Source organism: Elephantulus edwardii, unplaced genomic scaffold (assembly GCF_000299155.1).
Source record: "Elephantulus edwardii isolate Elephantulus edwardi_28Jun2011 unplaced genomic scaffold, EleEdw1.0 scaffold00228, whole genome shotgun sequence".
NCBI lineage: Eukaryota > Metazoa > Chordata > Mammalia > Macroscelidea > Macroscelididae > Elephantulus > Elephantulus edwardii.
The window spans coordinates 592,387-612,233 of record NW_006399978.1 but is presented as its reverse complement, the minus strand read 5'-3'; the positions used below and the strand labels follow the sequence as shown (position 1 = coordinate 612,233).

General features: G+C 44.0%; 1 protein-coding gene across 2 annotated transcripts in view; it reads left to right on the top strand.

Moving 5' to 3' along the window:
* Positions 1-19,847, top strand: part of PRDM15 (PR domain containing 15) — a 137,736-nt gene that overhangs the window by 112,409 nt on the left and 5,480 nt on the right. For both annotated transcript variants that reach the window (XM_006898386.1, XM_006898385.1), the window contains 4 exons: positions 1,870-2,001; positions 7,234-7,317; positions 7,673-7,848; positions 15,893-15,973. In XM_006898386.1, the coding sequence (XP_006898448.1) occupies positions 1,870-2,001; positions 7,234-7,317; positions 7,673-7,848; positions 15,893-15,973 (473 nt within the window). The remainder of the gene's footprint in view (positions 1-1,869; positions 2,002-7,233; positions 7,318-7,672; positions 7,849-15,892; positions 15,974-19,847) is intronic.

Here is a 19,847-nt window from a genome sequence, read left to right as displayed (position 1 = left end):
GGATTGGCAGGGACTGGAGGGACTTCTCTGCATCAGCTAAGACAGAGGTTTTATAGGTAATTCAGAAGAGCAATTGACTTTGGAAAGAACTGCTCACTGTTTAAGCACAGACATTATTATTACCAAGTTATTTCTGTATCAAGCACAGAAGTTCTCCCACCATGGTGATGACCAGTCTAAATGCTCAAGAATGCTGGTATGCCCACCATGCACAAGAGTTAGTGACTTGTGCTCTGCCTCGTGGTGGGACCTCTTGGAAACCACCTCAGACTCTTGCTTACTCTGTATTGGTCTGAGTGAGGCTGTAGCTCTTCTAACCTCCTTAAGACTGATTTTTGGAAGGGAAGTCAGTATACAATAGATTAGACATTGTAATTAATGAATGTTGTTGTTGTTTAGTGTCGTCGAGTCGTAGACGACTCATAGCGACCCTATGAATGAACAGCCTGAGCACTGTTCGTACATAGAGTTTCCGGAGGCGAGCTATTTCGGAAGTAAATGCCGCTCCTGCTTCCAGGCTTGTTTTAGTCGGGAAGCTCCAGCCAACACTGTCCACCATGGGTACCTTTTACCATGATTGGCACATCACTGTCACAGTGTTCAGCATCACAGCAACCACGAGTTACCTCTGTACAGCAACGCACAGACCAGTGCTATACCACCTAGAAGAATGTTTGACAGGAAAACTATTTGAACTTGGCCGAAGGCCGCAGATGAAAATCACCCACCTTTGGCTTGGTAGCATAACTTCCTTTCCACTAGGCCAACGTCGCTCTCTGTCGTCGTTGTTGTTATTTTTCTTTAAAAACTCACCTTGTTGCTGTCAGAATCAACTCATAGCTGATCTGCCGGGGGCGGGGCGGTGGGGGTTTGGAGGCTGTCAGTCAGCTGAGAGGAGATTGCCCATCTTCCTCCCGAGGAGACGCTGAGACCTTCAAACCTGCACCATGAGAAGTGTAACTCCCTACAGACTACCCCACCAGAACTCCCTTCATATTAGTCAGTTATAGTAACGTTATAAAAGAAAATGTATTTGAAGGAGAAACCAGTAAGATTTGTAAAGTTTCTCTCAAATAAATAGGGGGAAAGATGGTTTGTCAGTTTAAACTAAAGGTAGATTGCCCATCAATATGAAACCACTAAACCCACATGAGTTCTCAGCATCTGTAGGGTCCATGCTGATCCCAGTGAGCCTGTGTGTGTCAGAGAAGAGCTGGGCTCCACGGGGTCGTAAGAGGCTGATTTTTTTCAGCAGTGGATCACCAGGTCTTTCTTCCAAGGGACCTCTGGGTTGGCTCATATCGCCAAACTTTTTTTTCGTAGTTAGAGGCTTGACTATTTGCACTGCCCAGGGACACCACTTAAACTACAGAAGGACTTATGACAAATGGTCTTATTTTAAATGATAACTGTTATTTCTATTATCAAGATCCAACTTCTTCATGTTTGTGTTTTGACTTAAGAGACAATTTGATTTGGCACAACATAAAGTTTTTATTTAGTCTGCTGACAGCTGTTACCTTTGTGCACACACATCTGGGAGGAGCGTGTTTGTATCCCTCTGTCATTCAACAGTAGGATCCATTGGCTTCCCAGGGTCTCATTGTGGTGGAATTGGGAATCTGTTCTGGAGATGAGCCCCGCTCACCCTTGCTTTTTCTCTTCACCCGCCCCAAGTTTCCTGATAACTCTGTGCCAGAGCCAACGAGCTGGGCACAATTTGTGGGTGCTGAGTTGGGTGTTCTGGGGTCATATGACTTCAGGTGTACCAGAGTCAGGCACCCCGGGGTCGGGCATCCTGGGGTCAGATGTGGAGGATTCCTCCACAGTGGAGACCAGCTCACACTTTGCCCTTCTCCTGTCCCGAAGGCATGAAGACCAAGCATGCCCTGCGCCACCACATGAAGCTGCACAAGGGCATCAAGGAGTATGAGTGCAAGGAGTGCCACCGCAAGTTCGCCCAGAAGGTCAACATGTTGAAGCACTACAAGCGGCACACGGGTGAGTGCTGGGGTGGCCCAGCCACCGAGTGAGTGGGGCTGCCAGGGGCTCTTCTCTAAGTTTTCTCTGGGAAATGGAAGCAAACAGGTGGTGTAGGGAAGCCAGGACCATAAAGAGAATCACATCTCTGCTCTTCATTTTAATGAAACAGCTGTCCTTCGGCCTCTGAGATCTAGGGCTCCATGACACAGGAGGCACCTCCGAGCTTCCCTCCAGATGTGACCACAGGGGAGATAGTAAGACACTGCTTATATCCAGTTCCATCAGTTCTTGTGGCCTTATTTTTTGCCAGTGCCTTCAAGGCAACTTGAGCGTCTTCCTTCGTCACTACTGATTCTTGGTCCTATGCTATTTCCTGAAATTCTTCTATGTCAGCCAATTCTTTTTGGTACAGTGGCTCTGTACATTCCTTCCATCTTCTTTTGATTCTTCCTGGTCATTCAAGATTTTGCCCACAGTTGCAGCTCAAGGCTTATGTGTGTTCTTCAGTTCTTTCAGCTTGAGAAACGCTGAACGAGTTCTTCCCTTTTTATTTTTTTTACTCTAGCTCATTGCATATAAGGTGTTCAACAATTTCCGTGTGTATGTTTCAGTGGTATCACTTGCATTCTTCTATTGGGCAACCATCCTCACCCTCCTTTTCCAAGCTCTTCCAGGTCAGTGCACTCTCTCCCCATGGTTCCTATCTAATCTCTAGAGTGGCTGCTATCAGTGTAATCCCGGTGACTAACAGACTAACATCCAGTTTCTAGGAGTTAATCTCACATTACCACCCCCCAAACACTTCCCGGGCTTATCAGGCCCACCACATTGTTAGCGTGACTACTCAGATACCTGCATAACATGAAGGGCCTTATCCTCCATAGGCTCATTTATCTCTACAGGGCTGGAATCCTAATAATTTCTATTGTATGATAAGCATTCACCTCTTAAAGGGAAGTCGAGAGGCTAAAACAACTAACTACAAATACTGAATGAGTTAACGGCTGGTGTTTTATTATAATACTTTGCTTTGTCTTCTTGAGCTGCCCTTTGAAATCTTCTCTCTGCTCTTTTATTTTGGTGTTTCTTCCATTTGTTTAGGCTTCTCGTCATTCCAGTGCAATTGTCAGAGTCTCTTCTAACATCCATTTTGTTCTCTTTCTCTCCTGTCTTCATAATGATTATTTGCTTCCTTCATGCATGATATCCTTGATGTCATCCCATATCTCTCTGGTCTTCAGTCATTAGTGTTCAATGTCTCAAACCTATTCTTAAGATGGTTTTAAAATTCAGATGGGATAGATGTTTGTATTTTGCCTAAGATTAAAGACTGCAGCATGCCTTTTCTATCTATTTGCTATATAGATCATTTGAGAGGTTGGACTTTACGAAAAAGAATGTGCATGAAGATTGGAGGAGAACTCATCAACAGTCTGTCTTATGCAGATGACACAACCTTGATTGCTGAAACTGAGGAGAGCTTGAACAATTTGCTGCAGAAAATTAAAGATTACAGCCTTCAATATGGTTTATATCTCAACATCAAGAAAACAAATATCCCCCTCACTACTGGGCCAATAGACAGTTTCATGATAGATGGAGAAGAGATTGAAATAGTTAATGATTTTATCTTGTTTGGATCCAGAATCAACACCCTTAGCACCAGCAGTCAGAAAATCAGAAGACACCTTGCACTGGGAAAATCTGCTGTCAATGACCTCTTCAGAATGCAAAGAACATTGATGTTGGTCTCAAGACTAAAGTGTACCTGATATAGGTCATGATCTTTGCAATTACTTGCTGTGCTTCAGAGAGCTGAATAATGACCAAGGAGGACAGAAGAAGAATCAATGCCTTTGCGTTATGGAGCTGGAGAAGAGTATTAAACATACTGTGAACTTCCAGGGAAACAAACAGATCTGTCCTGGATAGGGTGAAACCAGGTTGGCTCCTTGAAGGTGAGGATTTTGAAACTCCATCTCACATACTTTTGGGGACATGACCAGGAGGGAGGGACCAATCCAATCCTTGGAGAAGGACATCATGCTTGGGAGGGTGGAGGGTCAGCACCTGAGAGGAAGACCCTGGATGAGATAGATTGACTGTGACAGTCGAGTGAGGTGTGTTAAAGATGGTGAGGTTGGCTTAGGATAGGGCAGGGTTCAGAAGTGTTATTTCATAGGGTTGCTAGGAGTTGTAGTCAGCTCAACAGCACATGACTTCAGAATGGATTAACATCTAAACATCAAGAAAATGAAAATTCTCACTCCTGAGCCGGTAGGCAACATCATAATAGATGGAGAAAAGATTGAAGTTGTCAACAATTTCTGATTGCTTGTATCCACAATCAACACCCTGGTACCAGAAGTCAGGAAGTCAAAAGCGATACCACGATAGGACCACCTGCTGTTGGGGACCTTTCCAGAGTTCTGAAGAAGACTGTCTGTTAAAGGTAAGGTGCACCTGATCCACGTCATGCCATTCTCATTACTTACTGTGCGTCTGAAAGTTGGACAATTAAGGATGACAGAAGAAGAATCTGTGCTTTGAGTTGTGTTGGAGAAGAGCACTGAATATCCCTTATACTGCCAAAAGAGTGAATAAGAGTGTCCTGGAGAATGTGCAACCAGGTTGCTCCTTGCAAACAAGGATGATGAACTTTGGGCATGTTGTGAGGGGGGTCCAGTTCTTGGAAAAGGACATCATGGTTCGAAAGTTGGAGGGTCGGTGTCGGAGAGGAAGACCATCAACAAGATGAAATGACACAATGACTGCAACAGTGGACTCAGATATCAGAGATCACAGAACAGAGCCAGGTTTCAATCTGTTGTTCATACAGTCACGAGGAGTCATGGTTGACTTGATGGCATATAACAACAACATTGACAGTATCCATTTAGGGAGCTCTGCTAACCCAAAGGTTGCACCTCTTTAGTAGTTCAAATCTATCCACAGCTCCAAAGGGGGAAAGTGGGCATTCTTCTCCCGTGTGATTTATAACTTCCAAAACCCTCTGGAGGGTATGGTAGAGTTAGTTCCTACTTGCTGGCAATTAGGGAAAGAATATTCATTTGTTAAAGCTGACTCTCTGGAGACTAATTCCTGGTTGAACTCCTGTCACCTTCACAGGCAAAAGTCACTTTGAATCACTAAAGTGCATGTGTATATTTATTCATCTTCTAAATGTAAGTGTATTATGTAACCAAAGAAGTTTGTTTACCTCTTATGCTTAGCATGTTTACTCTCTCTATATCTGGCTTTAATGTTTGATGATTATTTTAACCTTGTCATAAGTCTCATATAAGCTACCTGGAATATTTAGCGGTATAAAGGAGGTTCAGATAAACAATCACTTTGTAAAAAAAAAGTAAGTTCTTTCCTACTTACATGTTTTCAGACAAGATTTCCTGTAATTACAGTTTTCTGGTTGTAAGATTTTACCATGTTGTTGTTAGGTGCTGTTGAGTCGAGTATGACCCATAGCAACCCTTTGAACAACAGATCTGAGCCGTGTTCAATTCTGCACCATCCTCACACCTCCTGTCACACTAGAGCCCATTGAGGCAGTCATTGTGTCCCTCCACCTGATTGAGGGTCTTCCTCTCCTTTGCCGAACCTCTGCCTTTCAAGCATGATGTCTCTCTCCAATGAAGAGCCTTTCCTAGCAACATGCCCAAAGTATAGGAGGCAAAGCTTTATCATCATTGTCCAGCTCTCAGATATATAGTTATTGGAAAGACCATGGCCTGAATCAGTGCACCGTAGCCCTCAAATTGACATTATAGCTCCTCAATAATTTGGACAAGTCCCTCACTGCAGTCTTTCCCAGTGCAGTATGTCTCCTGATTTCCTGGCTGCTGATACCAAGCTGTTGCTTGTGGATCCAAATAAGATGAAGTTATTAACAATTTCAGTCTTTTCTCCATCTATCATGATGTTGCCTGTTGGTGCAGTGATAAGAATTTTTGTTTTCTTGGCCTTGAGATGCAATCCATAGTGAAGGCTGTAATCTTTGATCTTCTGCAACAAGTGCTTCAAGTCCTCCTCACTTTTTTAGGAAACAAGGCTGTGTCATCTGCATAACTAAGATTATTGATGTGTCTTTCTTTGCTCTTGATGCCACATTCTTTTTCAGAGTCCACCTTCTCTAATAATTTACTTAGTGTATAGATTGAATAGGTACATAGAATACGACCCTGGACCACTTCTTAGTTTTAAACCATATAGTATTCCCTTGCTAGAAGGATAGATAGAGATAGAGATATAGATTTTTTTCTTTTTTAAACCACAGTTTTCTTGTTGCGTTTGGAAATGTCTGTTGTCTTCTGCCCACTTACCTCCTGTCAGAAATTTCTTGTTTTCGGTGTCATTTAATCAGTCCCAACTCATAGCAGCCCTGCACAGCAGAATAAAATGCTTCTTGGTCCTTTACTGTCCTCATACTGGTGTCACCACTGTTTCAGTCCGTCTTGTTGAGGGTCTTCTCTTTTGCTGACCCTCTACTATACCAAGCATGATGTCCTACAGAGTTTGGCCCCTCCTGATAACATGTCTGAGGTGCATGAGACAACCATCCTCACCTCCAGGGGACATTCTGGCTGGACTTTTTTGTTCAGTCTTTGTTCAGTCTTCAGGCTCTCTATGGTATATTCAATATTCTTTACCAACACACTGAGTCAAATGCATCGACTCTTTTTTTTGTCTCCTTTATTCATTGTGTGGCTTTTGCATGCATATGAAATGATTGAGAATACCATGGCTTGGATTAGGTACATCTTTGTCTTCAAACTGACATGCTGGAAGCTGTGCCACGAGCATTTCGGATACAAGCAGGTGGACAAGTTTCAGTGGAGCTTTCAGACTAAGACAGAACTGGCCAAAGTCTTACAAACACTAAAATGCGTCAGTGATCGTCTGTGGTGGGTCAGGGGTAGATTCTTCCCTTCAGGGAGGTCCGAGTCCAGTTCCCAGCCATGCGGATTTCATGTACAGCCGGCACCCACCTGACAGTGGAGGCTTGCGTGTGGCTGTGATATTGAATAGGCTTCAGCAGAGCTTCCAGACACGCAGTAGGAAGAAAAGCCCAACAGTGTGCCTGAGGAGATATCTGTGGATCGCAGTAGTTCATTCTCACTGGGCATGGGGTTGCCAGGAGTTGGGCCCAATACAGTGGCATCTGACAGCAACCGTAATGCTTAGCTAGATGAGACACCTGCTCAGCCCATGAAGTTAATGTGTCTTGCCCTGCAGGGATTAAAGATTTCATGTGTGAATTGTGCGGGAAGACGTTTAGCGAGAGGAACACGATGGAGACTCACAAGCTCATTCACACAGGTAGGCTGGGCGCAGCCTGGAGGAACGTCTGGGCCCACGTGATGGTAGGGATGGACGTGACTGGCTGTCATTACTGTATAATGTAGACTTTTTCAGGATCTTCAGGGTACCCTTGGCTTAGTGGTGGCTTCTCCCCTTCATTTCACACTTCCAAGTGGGCATCCTTGAATTTGCAATGACGTAGCTGATCTTAAAAGTTATTCGTGTGAGATGAAGGTCATCTTGTGCAAATTCGACGCAGGCATCCTTCTTGTCTGAGCAGGCCAGGGTCATAAATCCTGGACCATGGACAGTGGTTGGTGAGTGGTCGAGGGCTTTGTTCATGACTCGCTCTGTCCCGTTTCTGTGTGGTCAGTGGGCAAGCAGTGGACATGCTCGGTGTGCGACAAGAAGTACGTCACCGAGTACATGCTGCAGAAGCACGTCCAGCTCACCCACGACAAGGTGGAGGCACAGAGCTGCCAGCTGTGTGGGACCAAGGTGTCCACCAGGGCGTCCATGAGCAGACACATGCGGCGCAAGCACCCTGAGGTGAGTCCATGGGGTGCCTGGAGCCTCCTGCACTCCGGGGGTGGGAGGCAGAGTTCTGAACCTCCTCACAGAACATTCTGAGGCAGTCGTCGTCCTCTGTCACCACTGCTTTGGGTGTACGCTGCTCAGAGACACTCATGCCGGGTCACATTCTAGCCATTCCAGAGCTCCACAGGTCTGTGTGTTGTTACCTACCCCTATAACAGCGGGCTCAAGGATATGAGAGATGATGTGGGTGACACAGGGTAGGACAGAGCTCACAAGGATGCCGTAAGGCCTGGTCAACCAGACATCAACAACAATGAATTCCTGAGCCCACCACTAGGGGGCACTGTTTGTATGAGTAGAATAGAAGACACTCAAAACTTTTTTTTTTTTTGCTATTGTTAATAGGCTCTCACGTGAAGGGGGGGAGGAAGAATGAATACAAATTTTTAAAAAGAAAATTTTGCTCTTACTAGATTCACTGTAGGGATCTCTGGTGGTCTACTGGATAAGGAGTGGTGCTGCCAGCCCAAATGGAAAAATTCACCATCAACCCCAAGGGAGAAAGATGGGCCATCTCCTCCTGTGCAGCTTATAACCTCTCAGAAGCCACGAGAGGGTCATCTATAAGTCAGTGCTGACTCAACGGCAATGAGCTTGAGTTTTAAGAGACACCGTGGGGTCTTTGGTGGCATAGTGCATAGAATGTTATGCTTCTAACCAAAAATTTGACAGGTTGATGGGTCATCTCCTTCTATTAAGATTTACAGCCTCAAACCTAGTGGAGGGTCACTATGACTCAATCCATACAAGGGCAGTGGTAAGACAGGTGAACGTGTGGCCATACTCCCCACTCTTCACTTTGAAGTAACTGATAAAATGTGCAAATGGGATGCCACTACTTATCAAGGAAGCATTGAGTAAATCTGGGCATTGAGTACTGAGAGTATTAAATGATGCAGGAGACAAGGAGAGAGCGAGACATGGTGCAGGGAGTGGAGAGAGAGAGTGGGACTTGGTGCAGGAAGCCAAGAGAGTGGGACATGGTACAGGAAGCCAGGGAAGAGAGTGGGACATGGTATAGGAAGCCAGGAGAGAGTGGTACATGGTACAGAAAGCGAGAATAGAGTGGGAAATGGTACAGAAATCCACGAGAGACTGGGACATGGAACAGGAAGTGAGTAGAGAGCAGGACATGGTACAGGAAGTGGAGAGAGAGTGGCACGTGGTGCTGGAAGTGGGGGGAGAGTGGGACATGGTGCAGAAAGCCTGGAGAGAGTGGGACAGGGCGCAGGAAGTGAGGAGAGAGTGTGACAAGGTGCAGGAAGCAAAGAGAGCCCAGCATGACCAAAACCAATTCCAGGAGAAGGGTAGTTCAGTGTGCTTTAAAAAGAAGCCAGCTGAAAAACAGAACTGGAAGACAGTGTCACTAAATCACTGCACAGTGATTGCAAAGGAGAGGCTTTCTAAACTAATAAAAGTAATGAAATTAATCAATAACAAAAATTTCAGAGCATCTGACTACATAAGCATTTAGAACTTCTGTTAGGTTAAAAACAAAACATACCCCAAAACCAAAGGACACACAGATATATGCAAGATACTGTCCTCTAAAAAGTGTAAACTTGTCATGGAGTTGGAACCAATTTACAGCTAACCCTCAAGTGTGTTATCTGAGGCTGTAAATCTCATGAGAGGAGACTTCCTATCTGTCTCCTGTGGAGCCACTGGTGTATTTGAACTGCCAGAAAGGTGCAGCCTTTGGGTCAGCAGTACAGATCCCAGTGGACGACAACAAACAATTCATATTAACAGATTATACTGTTCAGTGAATGAGGCATCGAGTCTACAGAGAGAGATTTCACAAAAAAGAAAATATGAACAGCTTGTAAGCTGAAAAAAGCCTTTATCCTTTTATGAGTCACAAAAATACAAATGTTAAATACACCAATATTGTCCTCTCCCCATTGAATCGGCAGAGCTTTTTAGATTTAAAATGATCATGCAGGCTGGCTGGACGAGGGCAGGCCACTGCTAAGGTCTGGTGTTTTTCTGGGGGAATTAATGTTTTGCTAGTGGTTATTTAGATCCATCAGTGTCCATTAACATAACTAATGATAATTTAGTCATGTGCTTGAGTATATAAATATACTTATAGAAATAGACATAGTATTGGATATATACCCTCCCTTACAAACATAGTAGGTGGAAAAAAAGAAAACATTGTACAGTAGCTTCCTGCTGGTATTAAAGTTTTGAGTAATTTATTTCTTCATATTTTTCTCAGCTTTCTAACATTTCCTTCCATGTACATGAATTGCTTTTGCTATTGAAAAAGCAGGGAGCTCTGGGGCCTTAATGGTAAGGAGTTGCGCTCTGCCGCAAAGGCATATGGTTTGAATCTACCAGCAACTTCGCAAAAGAAAGATGGGCAGTCTCCTCCATGTGACTCACTGCTCTGAAAACCTACTGGGGAGTTAGTTGTGAGTTGATTCCAACTCTATAGTACATGACAAACAAAGTATTAAAAAACCAGAGTCTGCTTCAAGCATGAATCCAGTGGCTCCGGGTCTTGGACATCATCAGTGCACTTGGCATTTTCATTCTGCACATCACCAAGTTTGTTCTTCCCGGGGGCCTTTCTGCTCCCACTTTGGATGGTTCAGGAGCTACCTGGATTCCCCAATCCTCCCTCCCAGGAACCAGCCTGCATGCATGCGTCCACTTACCTCTCACACCACACCTGGGGCTTTCAGCTTCCATTTTCACATTAGCAGCTAGCTAGTGTCTTCATTTACTAAAGCTTCAGCAACAAAATACCACAAAGCAGGTGGCTTCTGAGAAGAGCAGCTGTTTTTACAGTTCTAGGGGCTGGAAGTCAGAAGTCAAGGTGTTAGGAGGGCATGCTCTCTGTCTGCTGTAGAGGATTCTCCCTTGTCTCAGCACATTTCCTTGATTTATAGATGTATGTGACTGTTTCTGTATCTGTCCTTCCCCCCCCTTACATTGTGTTTCACACTCTTCTTCATTCACATTGTGTTTCATAAAATTATTCCCATTATGTTTTATAAAATTAATCACCATTGCACTATATGCACCATTACCCTGTTTTTTCAGGTCCCTACTGGCTCTTTCCCATTTCCTTTAACCCCTCCTTCCACCCACCAAATTGTGCAACCCTGTAATTTCACCCCTACCCATCCTCACCCCTCTGCTTCCACCCCTTCTTCCCTGGATCCTCATATGTGTTTTAATAGTTATCCTTTTATTTTTACAATAATGGTCTTATGCAGTATTTGTTCTTAGAAGACCGAATTAGTTCACGTAGCATAATACTCTCCAGTCTCTCCAAAGTTATGTAATATTTTCCAAGATCATTGCTCCTCCATGCTGCATAGTATTCCATTGTGTGAATTTGCATAATTTCTCAATCCATTTGGTTGAGGTTGAACATTTAGGCTGTTTCCATGTTCTTGTGATGATGACTAATGCTGCTATGAACACTGGTGTACAAATCTCCACTTGCGTCTCAACTTTAATGTCTTTGGAGTACCTTCCTAGAGTGGAATAGCTGGGTCACAGGAGTTTCTATGTCCTTTTCATTTATAAAACTCCACTCTGAAGAGATTAGGATTAGGACCCACTTTACTCCGTATGGTATCATCTGAGGCCATGGGAGGATGGGCATTCTCCTCCCGCATGTTAACTGCCTCTGAAAACCCGCCACAGGGTCAGCTGTGGGTCAGTTCTGACTCAGCGGTATACACGACAACAATATATTAAGAAAGACAAACTCATATTTAACTGTATGTGGGTTAGGACCTGCCACAAGACTTCTAGGAGGACCCAGTTCATTCTTTAACAGCTATTGTTTGTTAGGAAAGCAGGAGAGTGACATGTAGGGATCTGCTGGGGTCCCCACTGTCAGTCGAAGAACATTTTCATCTAATGTCAGGGTCCAGGGCAGGCTCTAAAAACTCTGGGGGCTAGGAAGGTACCTCTGTGGAGCCTGGGATGTGGACGGCTTCTCCACATCACTGTGGTCATGGTGTTGATAGTTGCTGTAGAGTTAGCTCTGACTCAGTCTCAGACACCACAGAGCAAGACACTGCTCTGTCCCGTACAATTCTCACAATTGCTGTTATCTTAAAATACATCATTCCAGGCACTGTGCATTTTGAGTACCACCTACGCTTATGGGACTGTCTGCCAGTACTGTGTTGTATAGGGTTCTGTTGTGGGTTTTCACTGACTGATTTTCAAAAATAGATTGCCAGGCCTTTCTTCCTAGTTTAGAAACTCCACTGAAACCTGTCAACAGTGGGTCCGGGCTGATATTGTGAATTACTGTGGCATCACTTCCCGCAACACGCATGCCAGAACAGCACAGCAAACTAACTGTTGGTGGGTTTATGTAGTTAGGTGTTTTAATAAGGAGTATAACTTGAGTTTTATGTGTTGGATGTTTGATAAACTTTGTTATAAAAAAAGTCTACAGCAAAAGCTTTTAGCCAATAGAGTCCTCTTCCTAATTGATCACTGCAGATTTAGATGTTGGTGCTCTGCTTCTTCCTCTTTTATTTTAAACAAACCAGTTTTATAAAAATTTTATTTAAAAAATATGAAGTGGGATGTTTAAACAAAAATATCTTAGGCAATAATGAGCAGACACACACTGGTATCAGCCATTTTGCATCATATGGCCTACAAAGCCAGGAACAAAACCTGACTTGGCAGTCTCAGCAGTCAAAAGTATAAATTCCCAGTTACATTTTAGTTCTCCCCCCCGCCCCCCACCGAGTGTGAATCATTTTAGTTTGGGGATATATTTTTCCATTTAAAAAAAATCACCACGAACTTTATTGTATTTTTTATGAAAGTTTACCCAGTGAATTAGGTTCCCACTTAGCACATTTTACACAATTGTTCCATGGCATTGGTTGCAATTTTCACAAATTATCTGTTAAACTTCTCATTACTTCTACTCTGCTGGTTCTTTTTCCACTGATCTAGCTTCTCTTCCCCTCTTTGCTTTTTTTTTAAATTGAAATTTAAACAAAAGCTTACCAAGAACTTGTATTTCCATTCATTCATTTTGTGTATTTTTCTCCCCACCTACTCCCCAGTTTGCTTTTCTTTTTAAAAATTCTTTAATTGTTGCACAATTTCCTCCCCAGTCCACTTTGCTGTGCAGCTCTTATTCTGGACTCTTGTCATGCAAATAATACCTAGTCATATATTCCTTTTAAACAGTTCTGTTCCTCATCTCTTTCAATGCAGTGTAAATTATTTATCCCCTCTTTTATTAGTTTCCCCCAAATCCCTGTCAGTCCCGTTTTATAACAGTGGCATTATGTAGTATTTGTCCTTTTGTGACTGAGATATTTCACTCAGCATAATGTCGTCAACAGTCAACTATTTTGTATAATATTTTGTGAGTTCCCTGTTTTTCAGTGCTGTGTAGTATTCCATTGTGTAAATATAGATGCTCTGCTTCTTAAATGGGATATATTCTCTTATTCATTCTTCTCAATTCAAACAAACCAATGAAGGGTAAGGATAGTACCACTGTATATCACTATTTTTTGTTCTTTTGTTCTTGATTCATTTTTTTCTCCCATTTGTAGACCTATTGTTTAGGGGAGCCATTCAATTCTATATTAAAACTCAACTCATTGCTGTTGGGTTGAAAGCAACTCATAGGTGAGTCTAGTGGTTTTTAAAGGCTGTAAATTGCACAGGAGTTGTTCATCTTTCAATATTAGAGTAGTTGGTGGATTAAAGCCGCTTGCATTTGGTTTGGCATACCCACTAAGGCACCAGAGCTTCTGTATTAATGCAAACTCTAATCATTTAGGCACCTGTCAGTGGGGTAGGCTCTCGCCACTCAGAAGGGCGCAGTTCAGGCAGCCACCATCTCTGCCCTGCCGGCCTTCAGAGTTGGAGTAAGACAGAAGGAAAAACAGGAATTAGATAAGGGGATGAGAAATGTTGATGTGGAGGCAACTCAGGCTGCAAAGAGCAGGGGCCATGAGGAGAGAGGCCTGGATTTCCTTGCTGTTGGAGTGCCCTTGTGGTTACATGTTGGAAGCAAGCACTGTTGTTTTGGGGGGGATGGGACCAAACTATCCTAGCCCCTAAATACTAAATGCAGACTCAGGCTGGTTTCTTTCATTTGAAACATATTTGTAATTCAACATAAACTGTTTTTAAAATTGATGCCATTTTTTGAACTGTAAGGAATGCCCTTCTCTTTGTTTTGAATGAAAGTTCCACTGAAAAAAAAATTTAAATACACAAAACACTTTTCACTTATGGTCTTCCCTTCCCTGCACTGCTGTCAAGTTAGAGCCAACCCACAGCTGATCCTCCAGCATGATTTTGGAGGCTGTGTCTCTCAAGGGAGGAGATTGTCCATCTTTCCCCCACAGGGCTGCTGCTGGTGGATACGAGCTGCCAGAGAGGCTTGGCCTTTGGGTTAGCAGGGCAGTTAGACTAGGCCACCAGAGCTCCTATCTCTTATGAGACAACGTAAGAAGAGTAGAGCAGATGTTTCTGTGCTCTTTCTTCTGGGTCATCAGATTCTGCACTGTGTCTTGAGCACTGATGAAGGGATTGTTGATGACAGTGGTGATGCTGATGACGCCAGTGCTGGTGGTAGTGATGACAGTAGGATGATGGTATTGATAAGTGTAATAGCGATGGCAGTGGTTGTGATGATGGTGACAGTGGTGATGGTGGTGGTGACAATGGTATTGATAACTGCAGTCGTGGTAACAGTAGTGATGACAGTGGTGTTGGTAAGTGTAATTAGTGGTGGCTGTGGTGGTGGTGGTAGTGACATTGGTGGCGGTGGTGAGAACAGTGGTGCTGTAATAGCGGTGGCAGTGGTGGTGTTGGTGGTGGTGACAGTAGTATGAGTGGTGACGGTGGTGATGACAGTGGTGTTGATAACTAATAGTGGTGGTGACGTTGATGGTGCTGACAGTGGTATCAGTGGTGATGATATGGTGGTGAGGTAGTGGTGGTCGTGATTGTAGTGGTGGTCGTGATTGTGGTGGTGGCAGCAGTGGTGACAAAGGCGGTATGATAATGGTGATGCCTTTGGTGATGATGGTGAGTACAGTGATATGACGATAGTGGTGACGTTAGTGACCAGTGATGATGACATATGATGTTGGTGACTGCTCATAGTGGCAGTGCAGTGGTGACAGGGAGAGTGGTGATGATGGTGGTGACGGTAGTTACAGTCATGGTGGTGGTGGTGGTGACGCTGGTGACAGTGGTCTTAGCCAGTGATGAGAACTCGGCTATCTCAAGAACAAGAAGAGCCGGTGTAAGCCGTCGGTGAGCTGTCGTTGACTCTTGATTAAACTAGCTCTGAGCAGGTGGGAGGTGCCGTGTGGGCCAAGTGAAGGGAGGAGGTTGGTCCTGTGAGTCACAGCTATGAGCCAAGGACAGCACTCAGTGGCTTCCTGGGGAAGGTGCAGTGGGGGGGGGGATGAGAATTATTTTTTCACAAAATAGGCAGAAGAGAGTGCCTGTATGTGTGTTAAGCTGAAATGAAAGTTGTTTCAAGGTAGGGATGTCTCATTTTTGTGAGATTTTAACTGGGATTCTTACTGTGAGTAGGACCTTAGAACGTGTTTACTGGACTGTATATTACTCTGCTGTGTTACTGGTTTGGAGTTCACTTACTGAAAGCACATCAGTGTGGGCCAGGCAAAGTGAGGCAGCATAGAAGAGATACAAGGACAGGTGCCCAAGAACGCCTACTGTGTGTAAGAGGCTTGTAGACATTTAAAGTAAAGGGGATAATGGGACTGGGACTGGGGAAGGGCAGCCTGAACAGGCTGTCGGTAGCCAGTCCCCGACCCTCCTGCAGAGGGGTGGAATGTCAGGAGCGGGCCCACCGAGGGGAGTAATGAGAATCCTTGGTTGGCCCTGTCTGGGCTGCAGGTGGCCCACCTTGTGACATGTCTGGTTCTTGCCAGTGGCCAGTACAGATGGCCATCAGGCATAGCTGTCCCCAGGCTCACTGCCCTGTGCTTGCCTGCAGGTTCTCGCTGTGCGGATCGACGACCTGGACCACCTCCCTGAGACGACGACCATCGACGCCTCCTCCATCGGCATTGTGCAGGTGAGTGCCCACCTGGAGCCTGCGGGCCGTGGGCCAGGAGAGCACACCCTGGGGGCATGCTGCCAAGGGGAGCAGTGAGTGGACAGCTGGTGCCGTGGGCCTCGCTGTCTGGCCTCACTTCCTGCTTTCCTGGTTCATCTTCCCCCCAGGAAACATTTAAAATATCCTTCCATTTCTGTAAAGCTTCTAGTAATTTGATTTTCCAAATGTGGATGTACTGCACTTTAGAAAACAGGCAGCTTCTGGAAAAGCCATCTGTTGTTGCCGTTGTGTGCCATCAAGTTGGAACCGGCTCGTAACTGACCCTCCTGTGGTTTTTCAGTGGCAGTAAACTGCACAGAAGGAGATTGCCCATCTGTCTCCCTCAGAGCAACTGCTGGATTGAAACCATGTGCCTCGACTTGTAACATGTGCCTCAACTTGAAATCTTGTGTCTCGACTTGTAATCATGTGCCTCAACTTGAAATCTTGTGTCTCGAGGTTGGCAGCACAACCGTTACCGCTCAGCTACCAGGGCTCCCTCCAGAAGAACTTAGCATCATTAACTTGTTGTAAAATGAATATATTTAACGTGGTAGGTGGACTCATTGGAGACATGCTCAGTCCATACCTCTGGGAAGAGATTTTAATATGAAGGGAATATATCTTTACCTGTTAAACGATGATATATACACAGGAGCTCTGGTGGCATAGTGGGTAAGGAGTTGCACTGCCATCCCGAAGGCAGGTGGCTCAAATCTACCAGCTTGCTCTGAGGGAGGAAGATGGAGAGTCTCCTCTATGTGATTTATAGCCTCTGAAAACCTGCTGGAGGGGAAGCTATGTGTCAGTGACAAATGCAATGCGGATTTTTTGTAGTGTTTTTTTTTTTCAATTATAAAGTTTTTCATATAAAGGCATCACCAAGCTCTGACAATGATTAAAAATTCCATTTACAAATGTTTTTTTGAAGTGTGCTTTAGTGCATGGTATTCTTGGGCATGGGTCATGCTGCGTGTGCCTGAGAGTGGTACTGAGGTCTTTGGATACCCCACAATAGACTCCCACCCTGTATCCAGACCCCACAAGCCATCTGTCCTGTTGGCAAGTTTTAGGAGGAGAACTGAAGAGAGGATTCAGGAGACCTGTGCCCTGGCGGGTACCATTGCACCTGTCTTCCACTGTGCAGGGGACCAGGGAGGAGGGCCTCCCAGCCATTGCCCACACTTGCACAAATGAACACCTTTCTGAAGACTCACCTCTAGGTACTAGGCTTGGGCAGGGCAGCCATGCTAGACAGCACATCCTTGAGGCTCAACAGAAAGTAGGGGTCATGATGCCAGCTTCGTGGGAGTGGGGACACGATGGCCAAGAAAATCCCCCCCAGGGCTGTAATTACAACTCAGTGCTAGTTTGCCATGCCAAAGGAGCAGACTGGGCAATTCTTGTGATCAAATGCATCTGAGTCACTTTGTCCTTAAAATAAATTTGTTTCTGCCAGGGTTATGAGAATGCAAATTTGAAAATCTTGGGATTGTTCTCCACTGGAGCTGACATATTTTATTTTATATTAAAAATAAGTTTTTACAATAAGAAAAACATATTTGTATGCACACATGATTTTTATAATTGTGATTGAAACTTTATAAAGCATATTGCTTTTTCATTCAATCGTTAGTACAGATTTTATTTTCAAATATTAATTACAGTATCTATAATGTCTGATCATCCATTTATTATATATTGCCCTTTCCTTTACCCATCTTAATAATCCTTTGGGTTGCAGGGCTGTAACCCTTCAGAAGCAAACCTCCAGATATTCCTTTTAATACAGCCTGGGTGAACTCAAACCTTCAACCTTACATTTCCTTTTAAAAAGACTTCAGGGAATATTTTCAACTATGTGTTAAATTTTTTTTTTCCAGGGAAGTAGTTTCAAGGATTCATCCAACTTCAATTGAGTGGAAGTTTTTTGGTTGCTTTTTTTTTTTTTTAAGAAAGACTGAGTTTTATGAGAATTTGAGGTTTTACTCTGTATTTTCACAACTTTTGATCTAGATTATTCTATAAAAATTTGATCAGGGTATTCCATAATGATTGGCAGGCACTATACAGTTTTTTGTGGTGTTTTTTTTTTTTGTCTCATGAAGGCAATTTGAGATTTACACTTGCCCGCATTCCTCATTCTATCCATTTTATTTCATTTCCTCCAATTCCTGATTGTCCTTCTTCCATTATTGTTCAATTGGAGAATAGAAAACCGTTATAACTCGAATGGCTAGTTACAGGTTTATATGACCCCATCATTAGGTAGTGAACGTAAGAGGTAAAGGAGAAGTGTTAAGTGTGATATTAGGCCAGTGAACAGGGATCTCCCCTGAAACCATGACCCTAAATTTCCTACTCAAGGCCAGTGCTGCAGTCACTGTGTCAGTGCATCTTGTTGAGACTTTTTCTCTCCTTCACTGACCCTGTCTTTTCAAGCATGATATCCCTCCCCAGGAATAGCCTCTCCTAACCATACGTCAAAAATATCAGAGACGAAGCTTCAACATCTTTGCCTCCACAGGTCACTACTTGCACTTTCCCCAAGATGTATCTGCTTGTTCTTTTGGCAGTCCACAGGACATTCAGTACTCTTATCAAACACCACAACTCAAAGGCATTAATTTGTTTATCATCCTTATTCATTGTCTTGCTCTCAGATGTATAATAAGTGATTGAAAAGGCCATGGCCTGAATCAGGTGCACTTTAATTTTCAGACTGACATCACTGCTCTTTAATATTTTGGAGAGATCCTGACAACAGATTTTCCCAATGCAGTATGTCTGCTGATCTCCTAACTGCTGATACCAGTGGTGTTAATTGTTGATCCAAACAAGATTAAATCATTGACAATTTCAGTCCTTTTCCATCTATCGTGATTTTGCCCAGTGTTAAGGACATTTGTTTTCTTGATGTTGAGATATAATCTATATTAAGGACTGTAGTAATTGATCTTCTGTAAGCATTTCAAGTCTCCTCTCTTTCACCAAGCAAGGTTGTGTCATCTGCATAAAGGAGGTTGTTGATGAGTCTTCCTCCAATCCTGATACCATGTTCCTCTTTATTGAATCCAGCATCATAAATAATTTGCTCAGCATGTTGTTGTTGTTGTTGTTGTTGTTGTTATGTGCCGTCTAGTCACTTGCGACTCATAGCAACCCTATGTACAACAGCCCTAAACTCTGCTCTGTCCTGTGCCAGTCGCACTGTCTCCGATACACCCATCCTGATTACCCCAGTCACTGAACCAATCCACCTCATAGAGGGCCTTCCCCTCCTGCGCTGTCCCTCTACCCTACCCTCTCCAAGGACGGGACTCTCCTTACTACATGTTCAAAGTATGTTAGATGGAGCCTCAGAATCCTTGCCTCCAGGGAGCAGCCCATTTTAACTCTTTTCAGGATGAATCTGTTTGTTTTCCTAGCAGTCCATGGCACTCTCAATACTCTTCTCCAGCACCACAGCTCAAAGGCATCAATTCTCCTTCTGTCCTCCTTAGTCACTGTGCAACTCTCTGATGCATAACAAGTGATCGCAAAGACCATGGTCTGTATCAGATGCACCCTAGTCTCCAGAGAGACACCATTGCTCTTCAGTACTTTGGAGAGGTTCCTAACAGCAGACTTTCCCATTGCAATACATCTTTTAATTTCCTGGCTACTGGTGCCAAGAATGTTGACTATGGAGCCAAGCAAACTAAAGCTGTGAACAATCTCAATCTCTTCACCATACATCCTGATGCAGCCAATTGGTCTAGTGGTGAGAATCTTTGTCTTCTTGACATTGAGCCTCAATCCATATTGGAGGCTACAGTCCTTGACCCTCTGCAGCAAGCGCTTCAGGTTCTCC